The sequence below is a fragment of the Primulina huaijiensis genome, unplaced genomic scaffold (assembly GCF_012295235.1).
Source record: "Primulina huaijiensis isolate GDHJ02 unplaced genomic scaffold, ASM1229523v2 scaffold23605, whole genome shotgun sequence".
In the NCBI taxonomy this organism is placed as follows: domain Eukaryota; kingdom Viridiplantae; phylum Streptophyta; class Magnoliopsida; order Lamiales; family Gesneriaceae; genus Primulina; species Primulina huaijiensis.
The window spans coordinates 290,663-315,106 of NW_027355821.1; the positions used below are offsets into that span (position 1 = coordinate 290,663).

A 24,444-nucleotide genomic window follows, 5' to 3' on the forward strand; every position below is an offset into this window, starting at 1 on the left:
ATTGTATGTTAAAATTTAATAATTATATGGTTGTGCCACTGTAGAAAAATATTATATAATTGATTTTTCTTTTAAAAAAAATCTTATGATTTAATACCCTTTAACGTGATTTATGTGAGTGGCACATTCCGAGTCTCCGACATGTTTGGCAAAGTTTCATTACAATCAACTTAGGCAATGTTAATAAAACAAAATATATAGAATTTTGATATCATTAATTAAACCAAAATGGCTCAAAACTTTAGTCTCCATATTCCATGGTTAAAAAAATAAAAATTAAACCGGCCCTCCGTTGAGATTTGTCCACATCTAAGTCAAAATTCACATGTATTCCACAATAAATAGACCAATCATTTATACATATGTGTGTGTGTGAGAGAGTATTTAAATACTAAAATATTCCCATTTATTGATATTTCCCTAATTTATTTTTATTTTTTGTCGTGATATGATATTTAATTTAATTTAGTATACAATAATTAATTAATTTGGTGAAAAGTTTATGATGTGAACACGCGATCTTTTCAAAAACACATAAAACGCGTGGTTGCATAAGTGTTGGGAGGGTTACATGAAAATTATTGGTGTATCTATAATTGTGTGTATTTGTCCCCATTAGGCTTAGTTGTTTGCACCACTTTTCTTTAGAAGACGTAAACAATGCATGTTATCCAATATTGACTTGTTCCAATTATCCAAAATAAGTGAGTGAGAGATGATTGTTGCTCTTCGTCTGTGTTTTCCCACTTATTATGTCGGTTGTGTATCAATCACGTCAACTTTTATATTTATTATATATAATTTTAATATATTTTATCATATTTAATATAAGAGTGTCACATCATCGATGAACACAAAGATTATCAGCATTCATGGATATAATAACAAATATATATATTCGATGATGTGAAACTCCACAGAGATTATCATCATTCATGGACATAATAACAAATATATATAAGTGTGGGTATATCTTGGTTATTTATATGTGTGGGAATGTCTCGAGATAATTTTTTTTAGTACTGGGGGATATGTTAGATTTAACTTGAGCTGATGTCAACAAGTGACATATTTGGGCTAAAGCTCCGTGGGAAATGATTTTTCAAACTATAAAAATACAGTTATATAGTTATTATATTAAGATACTTTTTGCAAGAATTTACTTTTAAGTGTTTCTCAGTTTGTTAAATTTGATACTTGAATCTAACTCAACCCCAAAAGCTAGCTCAAGAGGGGAAGATTGTTCAATTTCATATATGCAACTCTCATGGATCATGTACATGAATGAACATCTGGAGCGTGAAGTTTACAAATGACCCAACTATGGACAGAACGGGTGGCCCAACTATAGTTGGTCCAACACATATCGGTGGAACATGTCTCTGATACCATGTTAAATTTGAGAATTGAACCTAACTCAACCTCAAAAGCTAGCTGAGGAGGATTGTTCAAGTCTATATATACAACTCTCAGGGATTTTATAACCGATGTAGGATAACTAACACAGTTTCTACATATAATTTTCTATCATTTGATTGGCTATATGATTGGAAATACTTAAAATAAATTTTTTGCAAACTTTAGTGAATATTGTATTATTGTAGAAATTATTCATACTAAATTAAACTCTCAAGTAAAAAGTTGCATCGTGTTTTCAGTATTTGGTTTTATCTTCCAAAAATTGAAGGCCAAATTGGAGGAACAAGATAAAAGAACTTAATAAACACACATATTTGCAACTTATTCTGTTGTGCCAACTTTTTTTTATTTAAAAATTAAGTAAATCTGATCACAAGAATGTCAAAACATGAAAAAAGAAGAAACAAGTGCATTTATTACATGGAGTGTAACTCGAACTTTTTTTTTAAAAAAAAATATTTATTTATCATGAATAGCTAATTTCGGGGTGAAACTTAATTTGGTTCTGTAATAAACTAAATTGAAGCGTACAAATTAATGCTTAGTGTTATGTTCTTAATTTAGTTCATCGCATGTTATATTTATTTAATTTTCTTGATTCTAATGAACTTGAATTTGTTTTAAAAGTTCCATGTGCGTACAAATATTTAAGTTCACACAATTAAATTGGCAAATGAGGTATGATAGAACAAACAAGCAAGATTTGATTGCAATATGGGCAGATTCATTTCCTCCTTTTGACTATATCCTTTTAGGATCGTGACTAAATGTTTGTTTAAAGAAACGTGGACGAAGATTTCGATATTTTAATTTTGATAAATAAAGTATTAATGTGGTCGGTGTGAGTCTCAGATTTTGTAAAGGAAAATTCGACGTGGGGCCGTATTATTTGTCCAAAAGTATATTCTCAAGTATATATCATCGAAACCTTATCTGCACGTGTTCTTATCCAGATTCACATACCTATATCAACCTCCATTGCTTGTAATAAAATAAATAATTTTATAAATCGAGTTTGTAATACATGATTTATTTAATATAGTTTATTTGATTAATATGAATTACAGCCTGCAAACTATTGTATATTCAGCCCGATAATTTATCTCAGGCACATCAAAAGATAACATCATGTCCATATTTTGTTTTATATAAAATTGTAAACATTTACAAAACCGTCAGCAATGCTAATTTCTCTCAAATCATCTTCATGTTACTCTTATTTTTATTGGAAAAAAATAAAAAAAATATAATAGAAACATAGACAGAGAAATAAATAGAGAAAATATTATTCTAACATAATTATAATCACATAAAAATTTGATATATATCAAATAATACTTCATATTAAAATTTAATACATATAGATAATTTATTAGATACCATAAAATTTAAAATCAATAAAAATAATTTTTACGTATATTAAAATTGATAAAACATTTCATATAATATCCTTATTTCTCTGCTATTTTAATCAGACAAGCGCAGACTCAATCTAATAACCAAAATACGAGCTGAAATGTCTTAAAACATGATCGTTAGTATTCCTATTCTCCAATGAAAATGAAAACTTCTTTGATGGATGATCAATATCACTTATTACACAGCCATAAACGTTCTGGTCTAGTGGCACAACAATTTCCACAAGAGAGGTATGTCTTAAAACGATCCCAACGACTCAGTCCCCAAAATTTTCAATCTTTGACGCATAAATGTTTTCTTGAATTCGTTGGACATATTCTCAGAAGTACAGAAAAACAAATCTCAACCCGAGAGAGCGGGCATCAATTTTTCAATTTCAAGAAAAATCCTCCTGCGAAGGGGACAAGAAGTAAAAGAAAGACTCGATGTTAAATTAAATTCACAGATCAACTTTGGATAAAACTCGTACTTCTGGTTAATGTAGAACAGACGCAAAGGCATTGCCCTCTTGTTGCAGCCCCGGATTTTTAAACAACAGACTGCTCAAAATCGGTTCTTGAGTGTTTGGAAGATCGGATTTTGCTGGTCTATTTTCACTACCAATTTCAGGGAAACTTCCAGCCTTCATCTGTTGCTGGAGAATATCTGGCAATAATTCCACACCTCTGTCCTGCAATTAAGAAACCCGAAAACTTGGTTCATAAAAATATCAATCTCCAGGCACTCCCTCAAATCCCCAATTACAAACAAAAAAATCAATTCCACATCCCAAACAAGCTGGCTGCTAGAGTCGCAGTCATGTCCAGCCAGGAAAGTTTTTTTAAAAGGGAACAACGAAATGATGTATCTGAAACTGCAAACACTAAGCATATATCTGCAAAACTTTATAGCATTTGGTAAACGCCACTGAAGAAGCAAACTTGGGAACAACTAAATTCTACACTTCTTTTTTGGAACTCGATGATTTCAAGTGAAAAATGAAGAACCAAATGAGAAACAGATGTTAGCTTAAGACCTTTGATAAATGCGTTATGAATATATGCAAGGCCACTGAAATTATTGCCAATCTAGACAGGCTAAATTTAATTAAGAAAGCTGTGAAACTAAATTTATCTTTTTTCCCGTCTTCTGTTTCAAGTCTGCAATTTTTTTGAGGAAAGGTGTATATTTTGAACAAGTCACTTTACAAACTAAAACTAACAAGTTAGCAAAATTTCAAAATCAACAAAACCAACAAAAATGGCTGGAAATGTATCTTCATATAGCCAAAAACAGATCAAATACTTATTTCAACTTAATGATCAACTAGCTGTAGCCTGTAAGGATAACATTCATGCAAAGCACAACATCATTTTCATATAAAGTGGACATATCTTGTGTTCAATAGTTCCTTATCTTCGTTTCTCCTGAATCACCTTAAAATTAACAGTAAAATATTTCTTGCCATGTGAATTCATGTTACTGAAAAAAAAAAGATAGACCACTCACAACTAATCCCTTCCTCCAGTGGCTCATTGATTTTATCTTAAATGAGATTTCATCATTCTGACATTTTGAAATGAAGTCCTCCTCCAGAGCCTGAAGCTTACAATCTACTCGGTATGCTTCGGGATACCGATAGCGCTGCATAAGTAAATAAAGAACATATAATATAATGTTTAACAATGTCGTGACAAAAATTTGGCCACTCGTACATAAAATAAAGCTAAATTCTATCAGAATAATGAATAGCTGACTGAGGACTGAAGAAGCACAAATAAATTCTAACTTCACAACAATCCATGTGTCATAGCACAAACGTAAGGGACTGACGCTACAAATCAGACACAAAAATCACAAAACTTTTCAGAAGAATCAAGGATTTAGATAAACTTCAAATTTAACAATGTACACTGAAAATGCACTTGCATTCATGCACACGTGTACATGTACATAATTTTCCAAAATGTTCTGCAGTTTCACAATTTCAAACCATATCAACCCGCAAATTATGAAACGATATTCTTCCATCCTTTTCCAGGATAACTTAATGTCAGGTAATCCAGATGGATAAGGAAAACAATGCAGAATTAAACTGGATTGGACACCAAAATTTAGGACTTCGATTCTATTCCATTCACGTCAGTTGAGATAAGAAGTCCAAATTTATTTTTTTGGGATGGTGGTTTTCTGGCATAAATTCAGGATAGCTAGGCCTTACACATTTAAATCCATGTCTTCTCTTGTCAATTTCTGAACTTTAGGTTTTTCAAACCCAAGGTAACCAGCAAAATCAATTCTGTTCTATGCTATTATTCAAAGATTTCATCATCCAGATGACTAAACTAGAAATTAGAACAGAAACTGCAGATTTTCCAAACAAAACGGAAGCAATGTGTTATCTAACATTGCCAGACAATTTAAATTTTTGCAAGTTGCACCAACCATTTCCATTTTCTTTTTTTTTTTCAATAACTTGAGACATAAACATATTTCCTATAAAGAATTCAATTTCCATTTTCCACCTGCAGTCCAGCACTACACTTTTAGATAAATGCCATAAAAATTTCTCAAGGGATTCAAGTGACAAAACTCAAGCAGGTAATAGTTAAGTAATAATAAAATTGTAGGACAATTAAGGAGTAAAACAAAAAAATAATAAAAAAAATAGAGATCTTTAGTTGGGTAATAAATTTTTGGAACCAAACAATGCAACAATAAGTTTTTAAACCAACCATTTGGGTTCTTTCTCACACCATACCTTTTCAACTCGGATAGAATCACACAAAGATTATAGAATAGGACATGGTTACAGCACAAATCAACACAGTTTCCCACCAAATAGAGTTGATCCGAAAAATTTAACATGCATTCAAATAATTATCATTTTACAGCTTTGTTATCACTTTTCATGTTATTGGCATTCCTGGGACACGTAAGAAACTCCCCCTCCATAAAGCTTGATATAATAGTTTTAAGTTCAAGAAAAATTACATTAACAAGCAAATGGAAATATGTAAAACTACTTTCTCACCAAAGCCAATAAGACAGAATTGTCATTGCCGTAGACAAGAGCGCTAGAATAACATCAGGCACATGCATATTACGCTAAAACCTATATAAAAACGTTGATAAAAAAACCTAGACAAAAATGTAGAAATACCTGTAGATAGAAAACAACCAGGAGACTACCGACAACTGATGAAGGATCATCTGTCACAAAATCAAAAAGGCATTTATGAAGATGTTTTTCCTCATCAGAGTTCCAAGGCAACTCAATCATTCGATCAATCAAGTTCCTCCTAATGCAAAGACAACAAATTTCGGTTACTAAAACCTCCACCCAGAAAAGCCAATCAGACTGATCTTTTACTACAACAGAAGCATGGATATGTTTTTTATCCTTCATTTTTGTGCAAATCATTCTCTGACACATAAATGCTTCAGTCAAAAGCCCACACTCCACTCGAACTCGAACTGCAGTGAGAGCCTCCTCAAGTGAAACTAGTGTTGCTCCCCCATCTCGTCCAGACCACCTCAAAGCCATGAGAGCTGCATCAGGATTCTGCCTTTCTAACAAAGCCACTGCAACCTTAGGATGAATAGTTGGGCCAGCAATTTCAGGAAGAAGGCAAATTGCTTCCTAGAGAATCAACTTGTGAAATATAATCAGAGAAGAAAATAATAGATTGAGACCATTTAACACAATTGTGAAAGAAAATAGAGAGTATATGTTGATACCTGGAAACATACACAAATATAATTACAATGAAACAAAGAAAAGCAGAACCGTTTCCATCAAGAAGTGGTCTACTCAGTGAGTCAGTGACATCCATAAAGTTATATTACATGCCAAAGCAAATAATCAACTGCTTTAGGAAGAAAACTGGGGTCACCACACTACCCACACATAGAAAAGGAGTAGACGACTTGATTCTCAAAGCTCTTTATCCATGAGACAGCCTTCATGATCTATTTGCATGAACCTATAGATTTTAATTAATTGAAATGTATTAATCATATGAACTGATTTACTTGAAACCGGTTCACATGCTAACATATCTGTTAAGGTCCAAGGTCACTTTGAGTAAAAGAGATTTTTGTCATTTAGATCCTAGCTCAATGAGAAAAATAATGCTGGCTAGAATTATAATTGGACAATTGTGAGCACATTTACTCTTTTGCATAAAGGATCCATTCTAAAATTTGGTACAGAAAATTCGACCGGGCAATGGCGAGTATTGAGAAAATCAGCTGATTATTTAATGAGAACAAACCAAAACCTGAAAACCACAGTATCCTTACATTGAAAACAAACAAAACGGGAAATGGAGCATTACATGTAAACAATTAATAAATCGTCTACAGAATTATTCAGACATCTCATGAAGCACTGGATCATGAACTACACGCCCATTTTTTCATATTCAAACTAAGATAGCCAACATCATTGACACTGGTATCGTAACGGAATCATCGAGTATGTTTTGTAGTTTCCAAAACAACAAAGAGAGAATGATTCACCCCAACTAAGAAAGACATGAAGATGAAAGTTTACCTTCAGTGCTTCATCGGTATGGTCATCCAGAAGATAGAAAACAGAAGATTCCAGTAAACAGTGTCGGGTTATACCGAATGTGACAGCAAAGTCATCAACAATGTGTCTCCATTCGTCAACAGGTAATGTCCAGTGTCGATCAAATAGAAAATACAACAACTAAGCCAAAGGTTGAGGATGGCAAGAATAAAAAATACTAGAAAACTTGCATCAATTGTTGATAGAAAAATTCCTAGGCATGTAAAAACCACCAATTCGCTGTACTTAACATAAGATAGGATACAATTGCCTGCTTTGCAACCACCAAATGTGGATTTCCTTGCAGAAAGAGCAAGTCAACAGCTGATCGGAGATTTTCAAAGGGATAGCAGCCTTGCATTCCATGTAACCTAGATCGGGCAAATGAATTCCTGTTGTTCGTTTGCAAAAAGAGAGCTTCTAATTCCTCTTCATCTCTGCCTTTGTATCCTTGCTCTGTGTCAAGATTTGAAAGCGCATCTACGATAAAGAGGCTAGAAACATTCTGCTCACCAACTTCCAATTTACAATTCAACGGATCAGGCCAAGCTCGCTTAACTGCTGCCGACTTCCTTTCACGGATAGATGATTGCCATGATGCAAAATCAGAATATCGAGATCTCACATTCTCCAAAAATTGATGCCTAATGCACCAAATCATTATCTCCAAGTGCTGTGGAATCCATAAAATTGCAAATAAGGGCTCAATTAGACAGAGACATCTCTTCAGCAATGGTCTACTCCAACCCCAAACACGGTTAAAGGATAACAATATTCACAGGTTTCTTAACATTCATTCAGTGACAATCTTATCAGACAATTAAGCCCAACGACTGAGGCAATGAGCAAAAAATTCTGAGCCACACCGAAATAAAATGCAGGATGTATGCAAATAAATGTTCGTGATGACCAGACCACACAAGTTGACTATTGACTAGAGACGGATATACCACACACTCCATTAGAAGAAGCATGATAGTGACATACACTGAATGTAAATAACATGATGAAGACGTTTTAATGTTTTGACCTGCTTTGTCTTCAATATACTTTCTTGAAGGTGATTCAGGTCCTGAGTCATTGCTGAAATGGAGCCTCTAAACGATGATTCGATACCTTCTAGAACCTTGGACATACCAGCTAGCTTAGAAGAAACTTTCATAAGCGAACTTAACCTAACATTCATCTCTTGTACAGAAAGATTGTCTATTATAAACGTTAAGGAGCACAGTTAGAAATGACTTTTCATGTTTAAAATATTAAAACGAGAAAAATGGCATAAGCTGCCAAGCGATAGGATACAAATTACTTTCAGTTCTGGCACAATATTTTCGAAAGTTCTCCAGCACCAGTCTTTGACTACCTTCTCATCCAGCATGAAAGCAATAACTGGATCACTTGATACAGCACTTTCATCCATACATACATCGGTAACATCTGTACGATTCTATTAAGGAAAAAGTATCCTGCAATCTAATTATTAGTGCATTTCTAAAAGCATCAACATGAAATAGCTCCCATCATTAGTCTCAAAAAGTACTGTAAAACTCCTCAACAGTACATTTATCCTATAAAGCGCTGAATTTCCAGATTTTCTTTAGAAAGTTTTAGCATAAAATCTGACAGCATGACGAAGAGACGACATTAGAAACCTAATTCGGTTAAAGCACCCTGGTGAGACTATAAACAATTAAGCTAGCTTGAAACTTTAAATAACAAACATATTCTAAAAAATTAAGACAGGTTTTCAGTTTACTAAGTTAAACAGAAAGGCAGATGCCTTCGACAACAGCCTGATCTGCAAAGAGAAAAAATGAAATGCATTTGTTCAACCATAAACAAACAAGAGATGATGTAAGGATACAATGACAAAGTAGAGATACTAAGTTATTCTCCAAGGCGACATCAAACATATAATAAAGTCGTTGAACATCAGAAACCAATTGATTTTCTTTATCTTGCAATCTGTCATCACACCTCTTGGAGATCAGACCTGCCTCTATACATTCATAGTAAAGTCGATAAGGAAGTTCGCTATTAGTCTTTGGCAAGGGTATTCTACAAATGGGGCAAACATCACATCTCTGTCGGCATTCCTCACATAAAGCAGCATGGCCACACGAAGTAAGAATTCTCTGCACACAACGCCCACAGCTTCTCAAGTCCCTAGTTGCCCTGCATCGCTCTACCTTGGCCTCATTGCACAACTCCATTGGATCAATTGATGCCAAATGTACCAACGCCTTCTAAAACAAACGCAACAGCTCTGCCGTCAATTACTTATCTAAATCCAATGAAAGAGAAACTGAACACCATCCTAGACTCCAATAACATTGAAATAAAATACTACCGATCCACAAGAATCCAGCACATAAAAGAGGTAGTGAAAATGGAAAAGAAAAGAAAGGGAACCCGCGAAAATAAAATTTGAAAAAATAAATAACTTTGCACCACCAAACTGCATTAGATGCCGCACAAAACAATATAATTTTGTTTCTGCGCAACTCGATGAGCCAAAAAACAACTTTTGCCACTATCGAAGCAGCAACAAAAAATGAGAGCAGCAGTACATAAACGAGCGAAACACATAAAACAAATTGAGAAGAAAAATAAACTACAAACAATTGATCCTAACCCTAGATCAGCACAATACGAGAACGTTATGTAATATACATCCAACTTCCAAAACAAACATACACCCTGCTATTTACGAACACGAAATGCTGAAATGCATGAATGAATTTGTGCGCGAGCTGCGCACAATAATGGAGAATACCCGGCGCCGATTGTTTTCGTCAAATTTTAGCCCATCCATCACTCGACACGGTATATTACCTCCAGTGAGAGATTCTCAAAATTAACGACAACAAAATCAAATCAATTCACTGCTTTTACTCCGCCTATATTCCATTTCTCTTTTCGTCAGCTAAATAAATGAAGCAGCTCCACCAGCTCATGCGTTTGGGTACTGAGCGACTGAGGGTTTTTCAAACACTTCTGGGCCTTTGGGGAAAAGCGGTGAAGAAGAGAGAACTGCTCTTCACACTGTGTTTTACATTCAGACCCCAATAAAATCATTATATTACATGTTCAACCCGCATTGGGGATATTACGAAGACGATCTTTCATTTTTTATTGGAAAATTGATTATTATAATCTTTTTCAAAGTCTTTTTTATAACATATTTTGTATTGTGTCTTATATAATTAAAAAATATTAAAATGCTATTTTTTTATGAACACTATTTTATTAAATCTACAAATTATCAAAAAATCATGACAATAATCAAGTAAAATTTTAAAAAAAAACATTAAAACCAAAATTAGAACCGTCAATTCTAGGAAATATATTCTAATAATTTGACATAAATAAAATCGGTAATAGAATAGATTTGCCATAGCCCATGTAACTACGCACACGATAATATCAATATAAAATCATTTTTTTGCGTAAAAATTAAGTGGAAAAAAAAATTCATACTTGTTTAAAAAATAGGATTGATGTGCTTCACGGCTGTCTTACGCACGGAATTGACGAGATAATAAAATTCAGAGTTTGAGATGAAGAAATTGATGGTGAATAGGGTTTAAATGATATGAGATATCTTTGTAATTTGATATGATAAAAAAAATTATATATTGTATTATAGTAATTGTGTGAAGTCTGTTTAAGAAAATCTATATTATTTATTTTCCTTCAATGATGCCTGATATTTTTTATAGTTGAAAAAAAATATCGAATTTCAGTAGATTATCTTATTGAAAAATATTAATTTTTTTGGTACAATATGTGATATTGAAATTTTCAGTACGATAATGATAAGAAATATGAAAATTTTCTGTATATACCGAAATATCAAAAAATATATATAAATTCAAAAGGTTAAATAGTTTAAAAATATAATATATATTTTTCGATATAAAATGATATATACCGATACCGTACTAAAATCTCGGTATACCACAACATTTTTGATACGATATCAATATAAATATTTCTAATATTGTAATTTTTGGTACTGTATATAGTATGCATTTTTCGATACGATATGATATACAACTCATAGTAATATTTTTATTCTTGATATTTTGTTGAATCAATTATAATTTTATAATTAGGTTTTTTTAATCAATTTTAGTATTTTTCGTCAAAATCATGTAAATAAATGACTAATATATTTGTTAAATTTTATAATTACGTTGAAAAACATAGGTATATATCTCGATAAAAAATTTTAAACATGTAGTTACAAAAAATTAACAAAAAAAAATGTCATTTAATTATATTATTTCGGGAAGAATAAATAAAATTGATCGAAAGAACGTGGTTAGAGAATTGTAATTGATATAACGAAATATACATGACTAAAAATATCAAAACACCAATAAATCTATGACTAAAATTGATATATTATCAATTATTAATTATTTCAAGGAATTTTCATTCACATTCCCTCATTATATTTATTCGACACACGTTCATTGATTTGTGGAGGCAATTTTATACTAAAATTTAGAGTTTCTAATTTCATTGTAACAAATTATGTCTCATATCGTGTTCATCGAAATATATATTATATTTATATATATTGTTGTTTTAGGTGATTTTCGTAGGGCCTACCCATATAAATGATATCTACAGGAGAAGAATGTTCAACTATATTTAAGTGGATACATTGAAGGACTGAGGACATCTTGTTTTCGCAGGCTAACTACTTACCGTGTAAGAAAACCTCACGCAAAAGAAAAAAAAGAAAAAAAGAAAAAGGAAAGGGTAAATGGAAAGGCATCAACGGACAAAAGAGGCAAATAATGGTTGAGCTAAAAATCTAATATTTGAAATATCAAAATATTAATTAAGAATAAATATATATTTTATTCGTTATCTGGTTCATAAAGATAATATCAAAAATAATTAAACTTTAGCTATGATTAGTAGTCAACAGACTTTGTAACTAATCCATTCAGCTTATGAAATAATTCTTCTCAATTAATTTTCTCAATGGAAAAACACTTTTGTGAGACATTCTCACGAATCTTTATCTGGAGATGGGTCAACCCTACTTTTATTCACAATAAAAAGTAATATTTTTTCATGAATGACCCAAATAAGATATCTGTCTCACAAAATACGATCTGTGAGACCGTCTCAAACAAGTTAGATCCGGACCCATATTTTTCCGATCCTTCGAGAAAAAGATTCATTCTCTTCATATAATACAAAATAATAGAAAATATATAGAATCGACTTGAAAAAGTATAACTTGACCCGATTTTAGTTGCCTACATAGATAGTGTATGTAAATACTTAAAAAAAGTTATTATAAATTTTTGTAATTCAATATCTTATCTCAAATTTAATAAATCAAATTAAAATATTTATCAATTATTATTTCACATCCAACTTAAATATTTTAATAATCACAAATTTTTTTATTACGTCTGATCTCACCATCCAAATTGTAATTTAACACCTTCTCTCAAATTCATGAGAACTCAGTCAATAATTGACCAAACATTTACTAAAATGCATTGACTTTGAATTAAATCACTCGAAAATTTTCTTTAGGACAAAATCACAAATTCCCTCTGCAAACTGCAACTTTCTGGCCTGCAGCTGCCTAATTCCTTGCTGCTCGAACACTTCACCTTCTTCAAAATTCACTGTTTCCATTATATTCCTTAGAATCCACTCCAATCACCAGTACTGGTAGATCAAGCCAGATCGATGGATGTTTCAGTTCTACTCAAGATAATCTTCTTTGTTACACTGCTCACACAAACTCCTTACGCAGAAATCAACAACTGCGAGCCATCCAACTGCAGCCTTAACTCCTCCGAAATCCGATACCCTTTTCAAATCCAGGGCTTCCACCCACCACACTGTGGCCTCCCAGGTTTCAAACTATTCTGCGAGCAAGAGAAAACGATCACAAATTTCCCAAATTATGGAGATTTAGTGGTTAAATCCATCTTCTATGACACCAAAACAATCAACCTTATAGACCCAAAAAACTGCGTACACGAAGTTTTCTTGAACTTGAATCTTTCTCAGACCCCATTTCGCTATTATCATATCTTGAAACAGTATAAATATATCAACTGTTCATCAAAAATTCCGAGCCCCCTCGTACAATTTATCCCTTGCCTGAGCACTGATTCTACTCATGATAATTATGTTTACACTGTCGAATTATCTTTTCCGGTGCCCGTTTACTGTAAGACTATGAAAATTGTCGGGATTCCATTTTCGTACAGTCCTTACTTGTCTGATAATAATTTTGGCCTTGGATTGACGTGGGATTCCACTGGGGAGGATGAAAAGATCAAACCTTGGAGAATGCAGACACATTTCAAAGGTAATAACAATATTTGTATCTTTTGATCAGGAACCTTAAACTCGTTCTATGTCACGATCGGATCGGAGTGATACACTTTATTTTCTTAAAAAAATTTTCCTGAAAATTTTATATACAAGTTTTCTTGATTTTCAAACTTGGCTCTTAAATATGTTTAACTATCCCTTTAATTTATTTTTTCATCCCAATTTGCCTGGATCCCTTTAACAATGGAAGATGTATGCCTCACACAATTATGTTCTATTGACCGATGGGCTTGACTTAGAGTAAAACTTTACCCAGTCAAGCCTGGAGTTCGTAGGATTGGCTGTGGAAAACTTGTTATTTATATTTTTCCCCCTATTTCGTGAAACGCATAATTTTATTTTCGAAAAAAAAAAAATTCGAAAAATATATTTTAACTTATATGACCAAAACTCAAATTTAACACTTCAACTACTAAACACAAAATAAGAAAACTTAGGACCATTTTGGCTATTCTCTCTTTAAATTATGATTGTTTTTCTTGCCGGCCTCGATTGAAGGTGTTGTATTTTTTCATCACGTGTACAAATACTAAACGATAAATCCAAGTCGTAGATATTTGAGGTGGTGATTGAAATAAAAAAAGGTGTGATAATTCAACTTTATGTAAAATCAAATAAGAAGTGGACGAATGTTTAAATAAATTTGTAATATATTTCACCTTAGAAAAGATACAAGGGGTATTTATGTAACTTTTTTTTTTAAAAAAATCTCCAACGTACTTTTTTTTTTATTGTCATCACCAACGTACTTAAAAATTATAGATAATAGATAAGTTGTATTTTATGGATAATTTAGATGTAAAATCACTTAGCTTTAAACATTTAATTAATTAATTGACCAGACATTTTCTACGCATAAATTTACTGTTGATTTGATATTTGTTTAATGCATTATACCATTTGAGTTTGTGTATGCAGCATCAGCCAAGATAATGGCCTTCATTTTCATGGTTGGAATCCTTTTATATGCAAAAATCCCTCAGCGTTGCATGGAATCAAGTGCGAAGAAAATACAAGGTAGATATGGTGAAATTGAGGTTGATATTATATCACAAGGACAGTACGAAGCCCTTGATTCTCCCATGGACGATAACACCGATCTTGTCCGCAATTACGTACCATAACTAAGGTCTTCCAATTTTATCTAATTCTCTAAACTCTTTGTATTAATCAGTAGAGTTTTGTCGCTTTATTTCTGGTGTACGTACTGATATAAACTTATCCATATATAGACAGAAATTTTGTAGATCGTATATTTCTAGCATTGATATGTTATATGATCTATGTTGCCGGTACCACAATAATCTTCAATATTCTGACATGACAAACAACGAAAGATCAAACAACTTTTCCACAGAGACTTTATGCACACCTCTTTTATTCCCTCGACAAAAGACTTCAATTTATATTGCTTGGAATGTGATGTATGTTCTTTTCTTGTTTTTGAAACTTGCATGTGAAAATAAAATAGTGAGAGATATTCGTAGAGTTCCAAAATTGGTTATTCAAAAGTAACAAACACAGCCTTCATCCTACTAAAAAAGGTATGATTTTTGATAAAAAAAAAAAATGCGGCAAGTAAACTAGTGTATATACGTGAAAAGAAAATGATGAATCAACTTCTGTTATTTATCAAGAAAAAAGAAAAAGAAAGCAAGAAAGAAAGAGAAAGGAAAAGAAAAAGAAAAAGAAGAAGCTTTATTAATTAAAAAAGAGGAAGAGAGATCGCAGGCATAATTAATTTTATTTCTCTGTTATAAAAATAAATAAATAATAACAAGCTAACAAATATAAAAATAAAAAAAATCCAACCATATAGAATTTTTGTAAAAATTTATATCCATTTATTTTATTAGAAAAAAATTACTTTATGATTTTAGTTTTCTTCGTTATCAGATTATAGTTTGTCATGTATTTTCTGATTTTAATTTAAGTATTTATAATCTTTTTTCGCAATGACCCTCGTCCCCTCTTTTAACTTTACGAGGGCCGGGCTTTCAGATCCTGGCTCCTAGTTTAACCATTAAAATCGTATGGGATTTGAAAGCCCAGTTCTCATTCAAATTTTCTAAATGGGTCGGTTGGCCCTAATTTAACTTTCCTACAGAACCTTGACCCGAGGAAGCGGGGGTCCTTAAATTAAATTTGTTTATATTTTATATTATTTAATAATTTCAAAAAATCCATGCTAACGGAATATGCAACTTGATACATGTTTAAAATAATGGTCACGACACGCATGCACGGATGTTGGTGGATGAAGATCAAGCTTGAGCATTCTGTGATCCTAGCTAAAATAATCAAAAATGAGTTACTCGAGCTTCCACGAACATTGATTTACATTTTACCTCGTATTTCTAATAAATTGGTTGACATTTTTTCAGTTAAAGGTTTATTTTTTATTTGAACTAATCTCCACCTTGAAAAATATTTTATTTTTGAAAGTTCAATCTAATTTTGTAATTAATTTGATTTATTTTAAAATAAAAGTAATATAATATTTATAAAAATTTATGAGAAATCATATTGTAATTTGATGTGGGGCAAAATTACAATATGACGAGGGACATATCAATCTACCAAAATAGTTAATATGATAGTTATATTCTTAATAATACATTAAGGCATAGTTTGGTACACGTGATAAGGGAGGGACTGATAAATAATCCTCCTTATCACATGTTTGGTACTATTTTAAAAAGTCCATGATTGATAAATAATTTTTTAGAAGGATACAACGTCCCTTCTATTAGGTGTGATAATTTTAATTTAATGATAAAAAATACCACAAATGACTTAATTAACCTCAATATATAAAAATCCTATATATGATCAAATTCTAAATTAGTATCACTGGATGATAATTATATAAATGATTTTTATAAATCTCTGCTAATAGGTAGAAATTAAAATCAAATNTGCATGAACATATAAGAGATACGAACTCAAGCAACAACTTTGAAATTATAAAATTCATTATGATAAGGTTAATTTTGTCATTACAATATAATATATAAATTTAATCACTCTTATTAAAATCATACCAAACATTAAATTAAATATAATATGATACATCTTATTTATCCTTAACTTATCCTTATAGTATATATCACATGATTATCCTACCATGTGTACCAAACTATGGCTAAGAGATAATAGTTAGAAATAAGTATACTGCAGTAGGTCATGATTTTTTAAGTTACCGTGACAGTGAATTCTCATGAAATATATTAAATGCACACGGTCCTGTGGTTTCATATATAAGGATGAAGTTCTTCAGATGCAACATAAACTGACGTAATATACGGGTATCTATATTCTATAATTCTAAAAAATCTCTATACAAAAGATATTCTGATTTAAATTTTATGCACTCTAAACCAACATCTCAAAAAACAATTGGTCACTATTAGTTAATTTTTTTATTTAAATAAAAAATAAATTTGAAATATGCTTGTTTATATTGAAATTCAAATTTAACCAAAAATCTAATGAAATATTGTTTTAGTAAAATATATATTTTACTTTCGAATCAGAAAATTCCCACACATAACAAAAACGGGATCGACCTATAACTTTGATTGGAAAATACGCACACATAACAAAAACAGAACCGACACGTATCGACCATCATCTTATCCTATAGATCCACACAGAATCCTACGTCAACTCCAATACTTGGATGATGAGCAAGTGAAGAAAAGAATACCCTCCAAGAAAATACATTGAAATTTATTTAATAAGAAAAGCTAGTAGCGTACGCACTCCAAAAGAAGAATCCAACCCACATCCACGCTACCTATTGCTCCCACCCCCACCAAATCTTGTTTAGTTTATATTTCACAAAACCATTTTCTATATTCCAACATTATATTATTTATTTTATTATGTTTCTGATTTAATATATTTTCATTTATTTTATATCCTTTTTAGTGTCATTTTAATTTATTTTCTATCAGTTTCCACAGTATCCACTCCTGTTATATTACAACATCGGAAAATGAGATTTCATTATACTGAATAGATCGACGTATAATGAAAATTATGTGCTAAAAAAAAAGGTTTCAAAAATATCTTATAATCCATGAAATTACAATGTTTACTTCGAACAAAAAATGTTATAAAATCAAACATAGTGATTCTTTACAGTTAATAGGAGGAAAAGCATAGCTTGAAAATAGCTCTCGACTCCCAAGAATTCTCATCCCCACTCTCTCCACTTTCTTTGCTTTTGTTTAGTCCCTAAGACTCCAGTGCTCCTTTTCAATTCTTCTTCAACATTCTGCAAGACTATCCAAGATCCAAAACCGAGTTTTTCTTCTGTAAATTCTTCCATGGCAGATGCAGTTTCTCAAACTTTGAAATCCAAAAAAATAGTCCAAGAAATCTCTTCGAATCATGCTAGCACGAGTAAGTTTTTCAACCATTTTCTGTACAAAGCTGGCATTGTTGTAATTTTCTTTGTTTTACTTCCATTCTTTCCTTCACTAGCTCCTGAATACGTTAACCAAACCATAAATGCTAGAAGTTGGGAGCTTCTGCAACTAATTTTTGTGGGTATAGCTGTTTCTTATGGATTATTTAGCAAGAAAAATGACGGGACGGAGAAAGATAACACCTTGAACATTGACAATGCGCACTCTTATGTGTCTAAGTTGCTTCAAGTTTCATCTGTTTTTGATGATGAAGCTGAAAACCAAACTGTAATCGATGAAAATAAGGTTGAAACATGGAATTCTCAATACTTGAGAGGAGAACCCGTTGTGTTAGTGGCTAAAGAAAGCTCTGGTGTTACAGAGGAGAACGGTTCCCGTCCAGGAATAAGCCAAAAGCCTTTGTTGTTACCTGTTAGGAGCTTGAAACAGCGGGTTTTGGATCCTAAAGAGGGGGAATTGGTAGATGATTTAAGTGGGAAAAAGGGTTCATTTAATCGGACAAGTTCAAAGAGATTCATCACCAATTCAAGGGAATCAAGAGATGGGGACTTTGAAGGGTCGAAGTCTGAAATTTTGGAGGGCAAAAAGGAGGAAGATGCCGTTTTCAGTTCGCCAACATCAAGAATTTCAAGAAATGGGAATTCAGAAGGGCTGAGATCTGAAAATTTGGAGGGGAAAATGGAGGAAAACGTAGTCTTTCGCTCGCCAATTCCATGGAGATCGAGGTCGGGAAGGATGGAGACGAAGGAAAGTGAGGATGACGACTCAGAGTGGAAACTGCTAGAATCTAGATCATTTAAGTCATTGATGCCTAATCCATCATCAAAAAAGTTATCTCCTTTGCCATCTTTTTCGTCCGAATCCCATGCGAAAAATGGTGAAGATGTTTCAAGGAAAAAGAATTTCTCCTCACCTCCACCTGCACCTCCACCATCATCTATCCCAAAATCAGTATCGAATAATTTGAATTCAAGCATATTTATAGATGAAAAAATTTCTTCTGAGAAGGTCATGAGGCGAAGCGTGAGAAGTGTTCCTCTAGAGAAATCGGGTGAGAGTGTATATGAGCAACAGTCAAGAAGAACGAATCCCAGCCCCGAGTTATCGGCTAAGTCTGTTCTAACATTTAGAACCAATGAAAACTTGGCCAATCATGTGAAGTTCCCGAAAAATGAGAAGTACGAGCTCGATGAAAAAGTATTAATACAGCCCACAGATGAAGAGTCGGAGGTAGAAACTGAAGATGACCGCTTTGAAGGGAGTTCAGACAATGAAGAAACTGCAGTTGATGATACTGTTAGTGATGTAGGACCTGATGTGGACAAGAAAGCCGATGAATTCATAGCGAAGTTCCGCGAGCAGATCAGATTACAGAGAATAGAATCGATCAGAAAATTGACCATACAGCATGCTGGAGCTGGAAAGGCCTGAGGTGCTGAAAGATTCTGGTTGCTTGGCATCAGACATTACTGTATACATTTTCTTTTTTGAATTCTCATTCTGCTCGGGTTGTGATTCTCATCCTTTATTATAAGCGATCGTTATTCTCATAAATTTGGCCGATACTTGAATCAGGTAAAACCAGATCAAAGCTTGCAGAACATGGTTATTACACTCCCTGAATTCTTATTGTGTAGAAGTTAACATGTTCCTTTCACGCACATTGCATCAATTTATCGATGTTGCTTGTTTAATTTGAAAACCATAGCGACACGCTTTGGATCGGGTGTATTTTCCAAAATTCGAAATGATTTCCAAAAACACCAAAGTCTTGCGATAAGTAAAACTTACCAAAACAAACTTTGTTTCATAAAATAGCGAAAGCTAATGAAATGATAAAGTGGTCTTAGATCAATACTTCTTTACGAACGCAAATATTATACCCATCAATTGCTAAACCAGAAACAAATATGGGAACTCAGGAAAAGATGCTGCACAAATATATTATATTTACATGACAGAATCACATTTATATGCATATATTCTGTAGTAAAAGGTTTTCTTTACTCAGCTTGACAGTCAGAGTCCCAGTCCTTTACGATGTTGAAGTACAATGAGGATAATTTTCCATCAAACTTAGAGAATAATCGATGTACAGATAATCCACAATATCGCTTCTCAAGCCGTGCAGTGCAAATGTCAATGATTTTCTTGAACATGCTGTCCTCTTGGATCAATGGTTGATTCACAAAATCCTCGAGAGGCATCCACTACGCCATGACAAACACGTAAATTAAGTTAAAATGATTTTTCGACCAATTATTTATTCAATGGTTACTCAAAACAATCCTCCCTTCAGATTCCTGTTTCATGCATGTCTTATTTGATATCTAAATCATTTTACAAGTCGAAGGGCAAAACGGCCAGGTAATTTAGTGTTGACATTAATTCAGAAGAGAATAATGTTCTCCGTATTCACGAAAAATGATGCTTACCTTGGCCTCTTGGATTTCATGATCGTGAACTCTGATTGCCGTTGACAGTGGTCTCAACATGCAAACGAAGAACAGATCTGATTTCTCGAAAGAAACATTATGAGCATGCCTGGTGTGAAATACATGAAAGGTTGATTATGAAATTGAAAAATTCTTGAATGCTGCACTATACACTTGAACACATGCAGCAGTTAGTTTTTTAATTACCTGAAAGCTACAACTTCCACAAATTCAGTATCAATCTGGCACGACAACGAAAATCATATCATATTTCACATCTAAGCACGGTATGGTGTAGAGAAATTGAATGATCACGGAGAAATTAACTAATAATAAGTATTCTTACGTACCCCAGTTTCCTCTTTTACTTCTCTTACAGCTCCCAAATGGATTTCCTCCGACTGACAAAAATTATAAGATTATTACAAACGGGGGATATAAGCGCCTGGACAGATAATCACTTGAGACTCCAGAGGAATAAAACATACTTCGAGAATGAAACCAGTAGGTATTTTCCATAGACCGTGAAGTGTGGGAGGACAATGTGTTTCTTGCACTACTAGCACCTGTTTGACAGAAAAACGAAATATAATTTCGGTTTAATTTTTTATTCATAAGACATAGGCCTTGTACGAGTATTTTCAGGCCAACATCGTAACTAAGTGAATGTTAGAACCATGCCAACCCCAACAATGAGGGGTATGGGAATATAGTGCATGGATCCACATATTGGATCTTTGTAAAGCAATGAAAAATAACCTCATCTTTATCGTTGATCACAAAACCGCCAACTCCAACATGATGAGAAGCGTTGGACGGTAGAAGTGATGGTCCATCCGGGATCCAGAAAGTCAGCATCACGAATGATCTTTCGGCATGATGATACATGAATCCTTCCTGTGTAAAGCTAACCAGTTTGATTTAGGTACGGAATTTGAAAATGCTGGGCAGAATAGGTAGAGATTGCTTGGCATTATTTGAATATTGTTCAATTGTACTTTTGCGGATGTTACCTTCACAGCCACGGGAACAAGATCAGATTTTTCAAGTGGCAGCTTCAACCAAACTCCCTTCTTTCCCTAAAATTATTTAGCTTTAGATTACTAATGCCCTCAAAATTTTAATTTCAAGAAAACTGAAATTAAAGCCAAACTTCATATTTAGCAACTAAGAAACGTACTACATGAAAGCCAAACTTCACACACTGGACCTCAGATTTAGCAACTAAGAAACATATGACATTAAAGCCAAACTTCATATACTGGAGTTGATTGAACAATCTCAAGTTGATGGGTAAAATCTATGGGTGTGATGTAAAATTTGGAGGAATTGTTTTCCAAATTACCAAGAAAATGCTTTGAAATAATTGTAGTTCATATGGTATTGAAAATATGTCAAATTTGAAAATATTTAAAAGCTCTTTGTGGGGGAAGGGTGGGTGGGTTTGGTATGTTTTCAAATTAAAACTATGACAAATCAAAATGCCGAAAACCAACGGCATAGTTAATGGGATAAGATAATAAAAGATATATAATATGTGCATAATAAAATGAAATATATGGATATTTGTAGAACTCAAGCCAAGCACGGGACAAAACAAGAATGTTTAAACATTCAATGTCTTATTTTTCGCATCAATAAATGCTAAGGTGTCTTTTTGTAATAATATGTGGTAATAGATAAAACTCAAAACTTCAAGCCTTTTCAATATAAGAATACAAGTGAAGTTTAGCGAACTTTATAAGAGAATATACCTTTATTTTCCAATGGTGCACTGACAAGCGAAGTGCCCGGGCAAAAACATCGGGGTTGGATGGCACTCTCTCAGGATTTACCACGACTCCACCATATTCATCATCAAGGGCATCAAGTATATCGATCTTTTGAAAGAAGTCACTTGAACTCGATCTATTTATTCTATCGATTTGATATGAATACGAGTCTATATAATCATGTTGTCCAACTGCAGAGGTTGTATTCTGTGAAGTATTTGAATACGAAGCCCTTGGAATATAGCCTGGTGACAGAGAGAAAGGAAAAAAGAGTTTCAATCCCAAAGACAGTTCAGGAACCGCACAAAGGTTTTTTGCATACTCTGTTTCCATCAAAGACAAGTTAGATAGCTAGAGAAATAATACGCAAGGTGCATAGAAAGTGCAGCTGGCGGAAAATTTATCCCATTCCATGACATATTTTCCTCGTTTCACCGTATTTTTTGACTGATACAACTCTGATCATACTTTACAAGCATGGAACCATGGAAAAAGAGTATTATTCCCGTTCCATCCATGATAGGGAGTCGAACCATCCGAACACATGATCATAGCTTTAGCACTAATTATAAGATTGAACATGTACAATTTTATTGAAAACTAAAGTTAGTGATACCAGTGCAACTCAAACATTTTGCAACTTACACCAGCCTCGAACACCTATCAGGACGATCAATTGTTGCTCTAAACAGATATGTACAAATCACTCTTAGTAGGTGGTGGGACTAATAGAATCTTGCAATTTTTTTTAACAGCCATTAATCTATCGATATTCTTCAAGAATAACCTCACAATTTTTCAGATTCCCAGCAAAAAGTTTCTCTAAAAGGATTTCAAAAACAATCATCGAACACTTGTTAAATATTGAATAAACAGAATACATAATGAAAATGCATGGTTTTCCTCACACAAACAAGGCCTTTTCGTCTTGGGAATTTGGGAATCCGGAGTTTTACCTCTGCAGGAACACCAAAGTGGACTGCCTTTAACAACATGTCTCGAGTTTAGTAAAGGGTTTAAAAGCAACATCTCCGAACCGGAAGATAATGACTTTGAGTTAAAAATATTAAGAGCCATTGAATAGAACCAAGATCTTTCAACCTTAATCCACAAATCAACCGATGACTGACAATCCTATGCGTATATATGAGCAATCCCCCGCCAACAGAAACAAAAACTATATTATCCTTCTCTGAAAATATTCCAAGAATCCCTCGACATCATTGCGTAAAACAAGAAAATTTCTTGTGATTCTTCACAGTTCACCCTTTGGCAAAAACTATGAGAACAGTCGAAAGGTACAAAAGAAAAAAAATACAAAAGTCAAATAAAACAGGATAATCAAGAGCATGAAGCATCCCACATTTTAAAATGATAATCATCATGAAGAAGTGGAATGTAGCAAGAACATCGCTTGAAAGAGACTAGCAAAGAACTCTACTTAAAAAAATCTAAGCAGAAACGCACAAACTGATCAAGTGAAACGCATAACACGTGGGTGTGCAAAACGCAGCGGGGGTCACGTACGGACAAAGGGACTGAGATGGATCGAAAGCGCAGCGGATTTAGTTCGGTAGTCCTGAAAAAAATATTGGTCGCTAAAATCCTTTGCTTTATCCATTATACTGTTACACATGCAGTTGTCGTGTTTAAATCGAAATATAACTTGTCGGTAGGACTATTTTATTATTTTCTTTTGAGGGAACTTTTTTTTTTTCTACCATGGGAACGCGTTTAAATGAATAATCAAATCAAGAAGCTTTTGGGAAATTAGATTATCAAATTTACTTTAGTGATGGTTTGCAATTTAAAAATATATATTCTTGGTTTTCGGCTTAAATGTATCAAAGTTTGACAAAAATTTGTGTGAGACGGTCTCACGGGTCGTATTTTGTGAGACAAATCTCTTATTTGGGTCATCTATGGAAAAATATTACTTTTTATGCTAAAATTATTACTTTTTATTATGAATATCGGTAGGGTTGACCCGTTTCACAGATAAAGATTCGTGAGGTCGTCTCACA

General features: G+C 33.0%; 3 protein-coding genes across 6 annotated transcripts; 1 reads left to right on the top strand and 2 right to left on the bottom strand.

The window, feature by feature from the left end:
* Window positions 1-2,938: 2,938 nt before the first annotated feature.
* On the bottom strand, window positions 2,939-10,433 carry LOC140967107 (E3 ubiquitin-protein ligase HOS1). Of its 3 annotated transcripts, XM_073427497.1 has the most exons (10): window positions 10,170-10,433; window positions 9,258-9,639; window positions 8,696-8,830; window positions 8,424-8,599; window positions 7,659-8,066; window positions 7,376-7,534; window positions 5,981-6,460; window positions 4,327-4,461; window positions 3,308-3,508; window positions 2,939-3,229 (listed from the first exon to the last, which is right to left on the bottom strand). In XM_073427497.1, exons 1-9 carry the CDS (start codon window positions 10,206-10,208, stop codon window positions 3,314-3,316), a joined length of 2,109 nt encoding a protein of 702 aa, XP_073283598.1. In that variant the 5' UTR covers window positions 10,209-10,433; the 3' UTR covers window positions 2,939-3,229; window positions 3,308-3,313. The 3 variants fall into 3 exon arrangements, with proteins under 3 accessions (XP_073283598.1, XP_073283599.1, XP_073283597.1); XM_073427498.1 differs by having other exon boundaries at window positions 2,939-3,508; window positions 9,258-9,636; XM_073427496.1 differs by having other exon boundaries at window positions 2,939-3,508.
* A 2,477-nt stretch (window positions 10,434-12,910) lies between these two features.
* LOC140967079 (uncharacterized) lies at window positions 12,911-19,848 on the top strand. The gene is made up of 2 exons (XM_073427440.1): window positions 12,911-13,751; window positions 18,575-19,848. Exons 1-2 carry the CDS (start codon window positions 13,121-13,123, stop codon window positions 19,642-19,644), a joined length of 1,701 nt encoding a protein of 566 aa, XP_073283541.1. The 5' UTR covers window positions 12,911-13,120; the 3' UTR covers window positions 19,645-19,848.
* A 274-nt stretch (window positions 19,849-20,122) lies between these two features.
* Window positions 20,123-23,923, bottom strand: LOC140967080 (nudix hydrolase 8-like). Of its 2 annotated transcripts, none has more exons than XM_073427442.1 (9): window positions 23,329-23,923; window positions 22,403-22,665; window positions 21,662-21,727; window positions 21,408-21,545; window positions 21,137-21,214; window positions 20,999-21,049; window positions 20,856-20,890; window positions 20,649-20,757; window positions 20,123-20,423 (listed from the first exon to the last, which is right to left on the bottom strand). In XM_073427442.1, the coding sequence occupies exons 1-9, from the start codon at window positions 23,495-23,497 to the stop codon at window positions 20,217-20,219; spliced, it is 1,116 nt and encodes a 371-aa protein (XP_073283543.1). In that variant the 5' UTR covers window positions 23,498-23,923; the 3' UTR covers window positions 20,123-20,216. The 2 variants fall into 2 exon arrangements, with proteins under 2 accessions (XP_073283543.1, XP_073283544.1); XM_073427443.1 differs by having other exon boundaries at window positions 23,377-23,899.
* Between the last annotated feature and the right edge of the window lie 521 nt (window positions 23,924-24,444).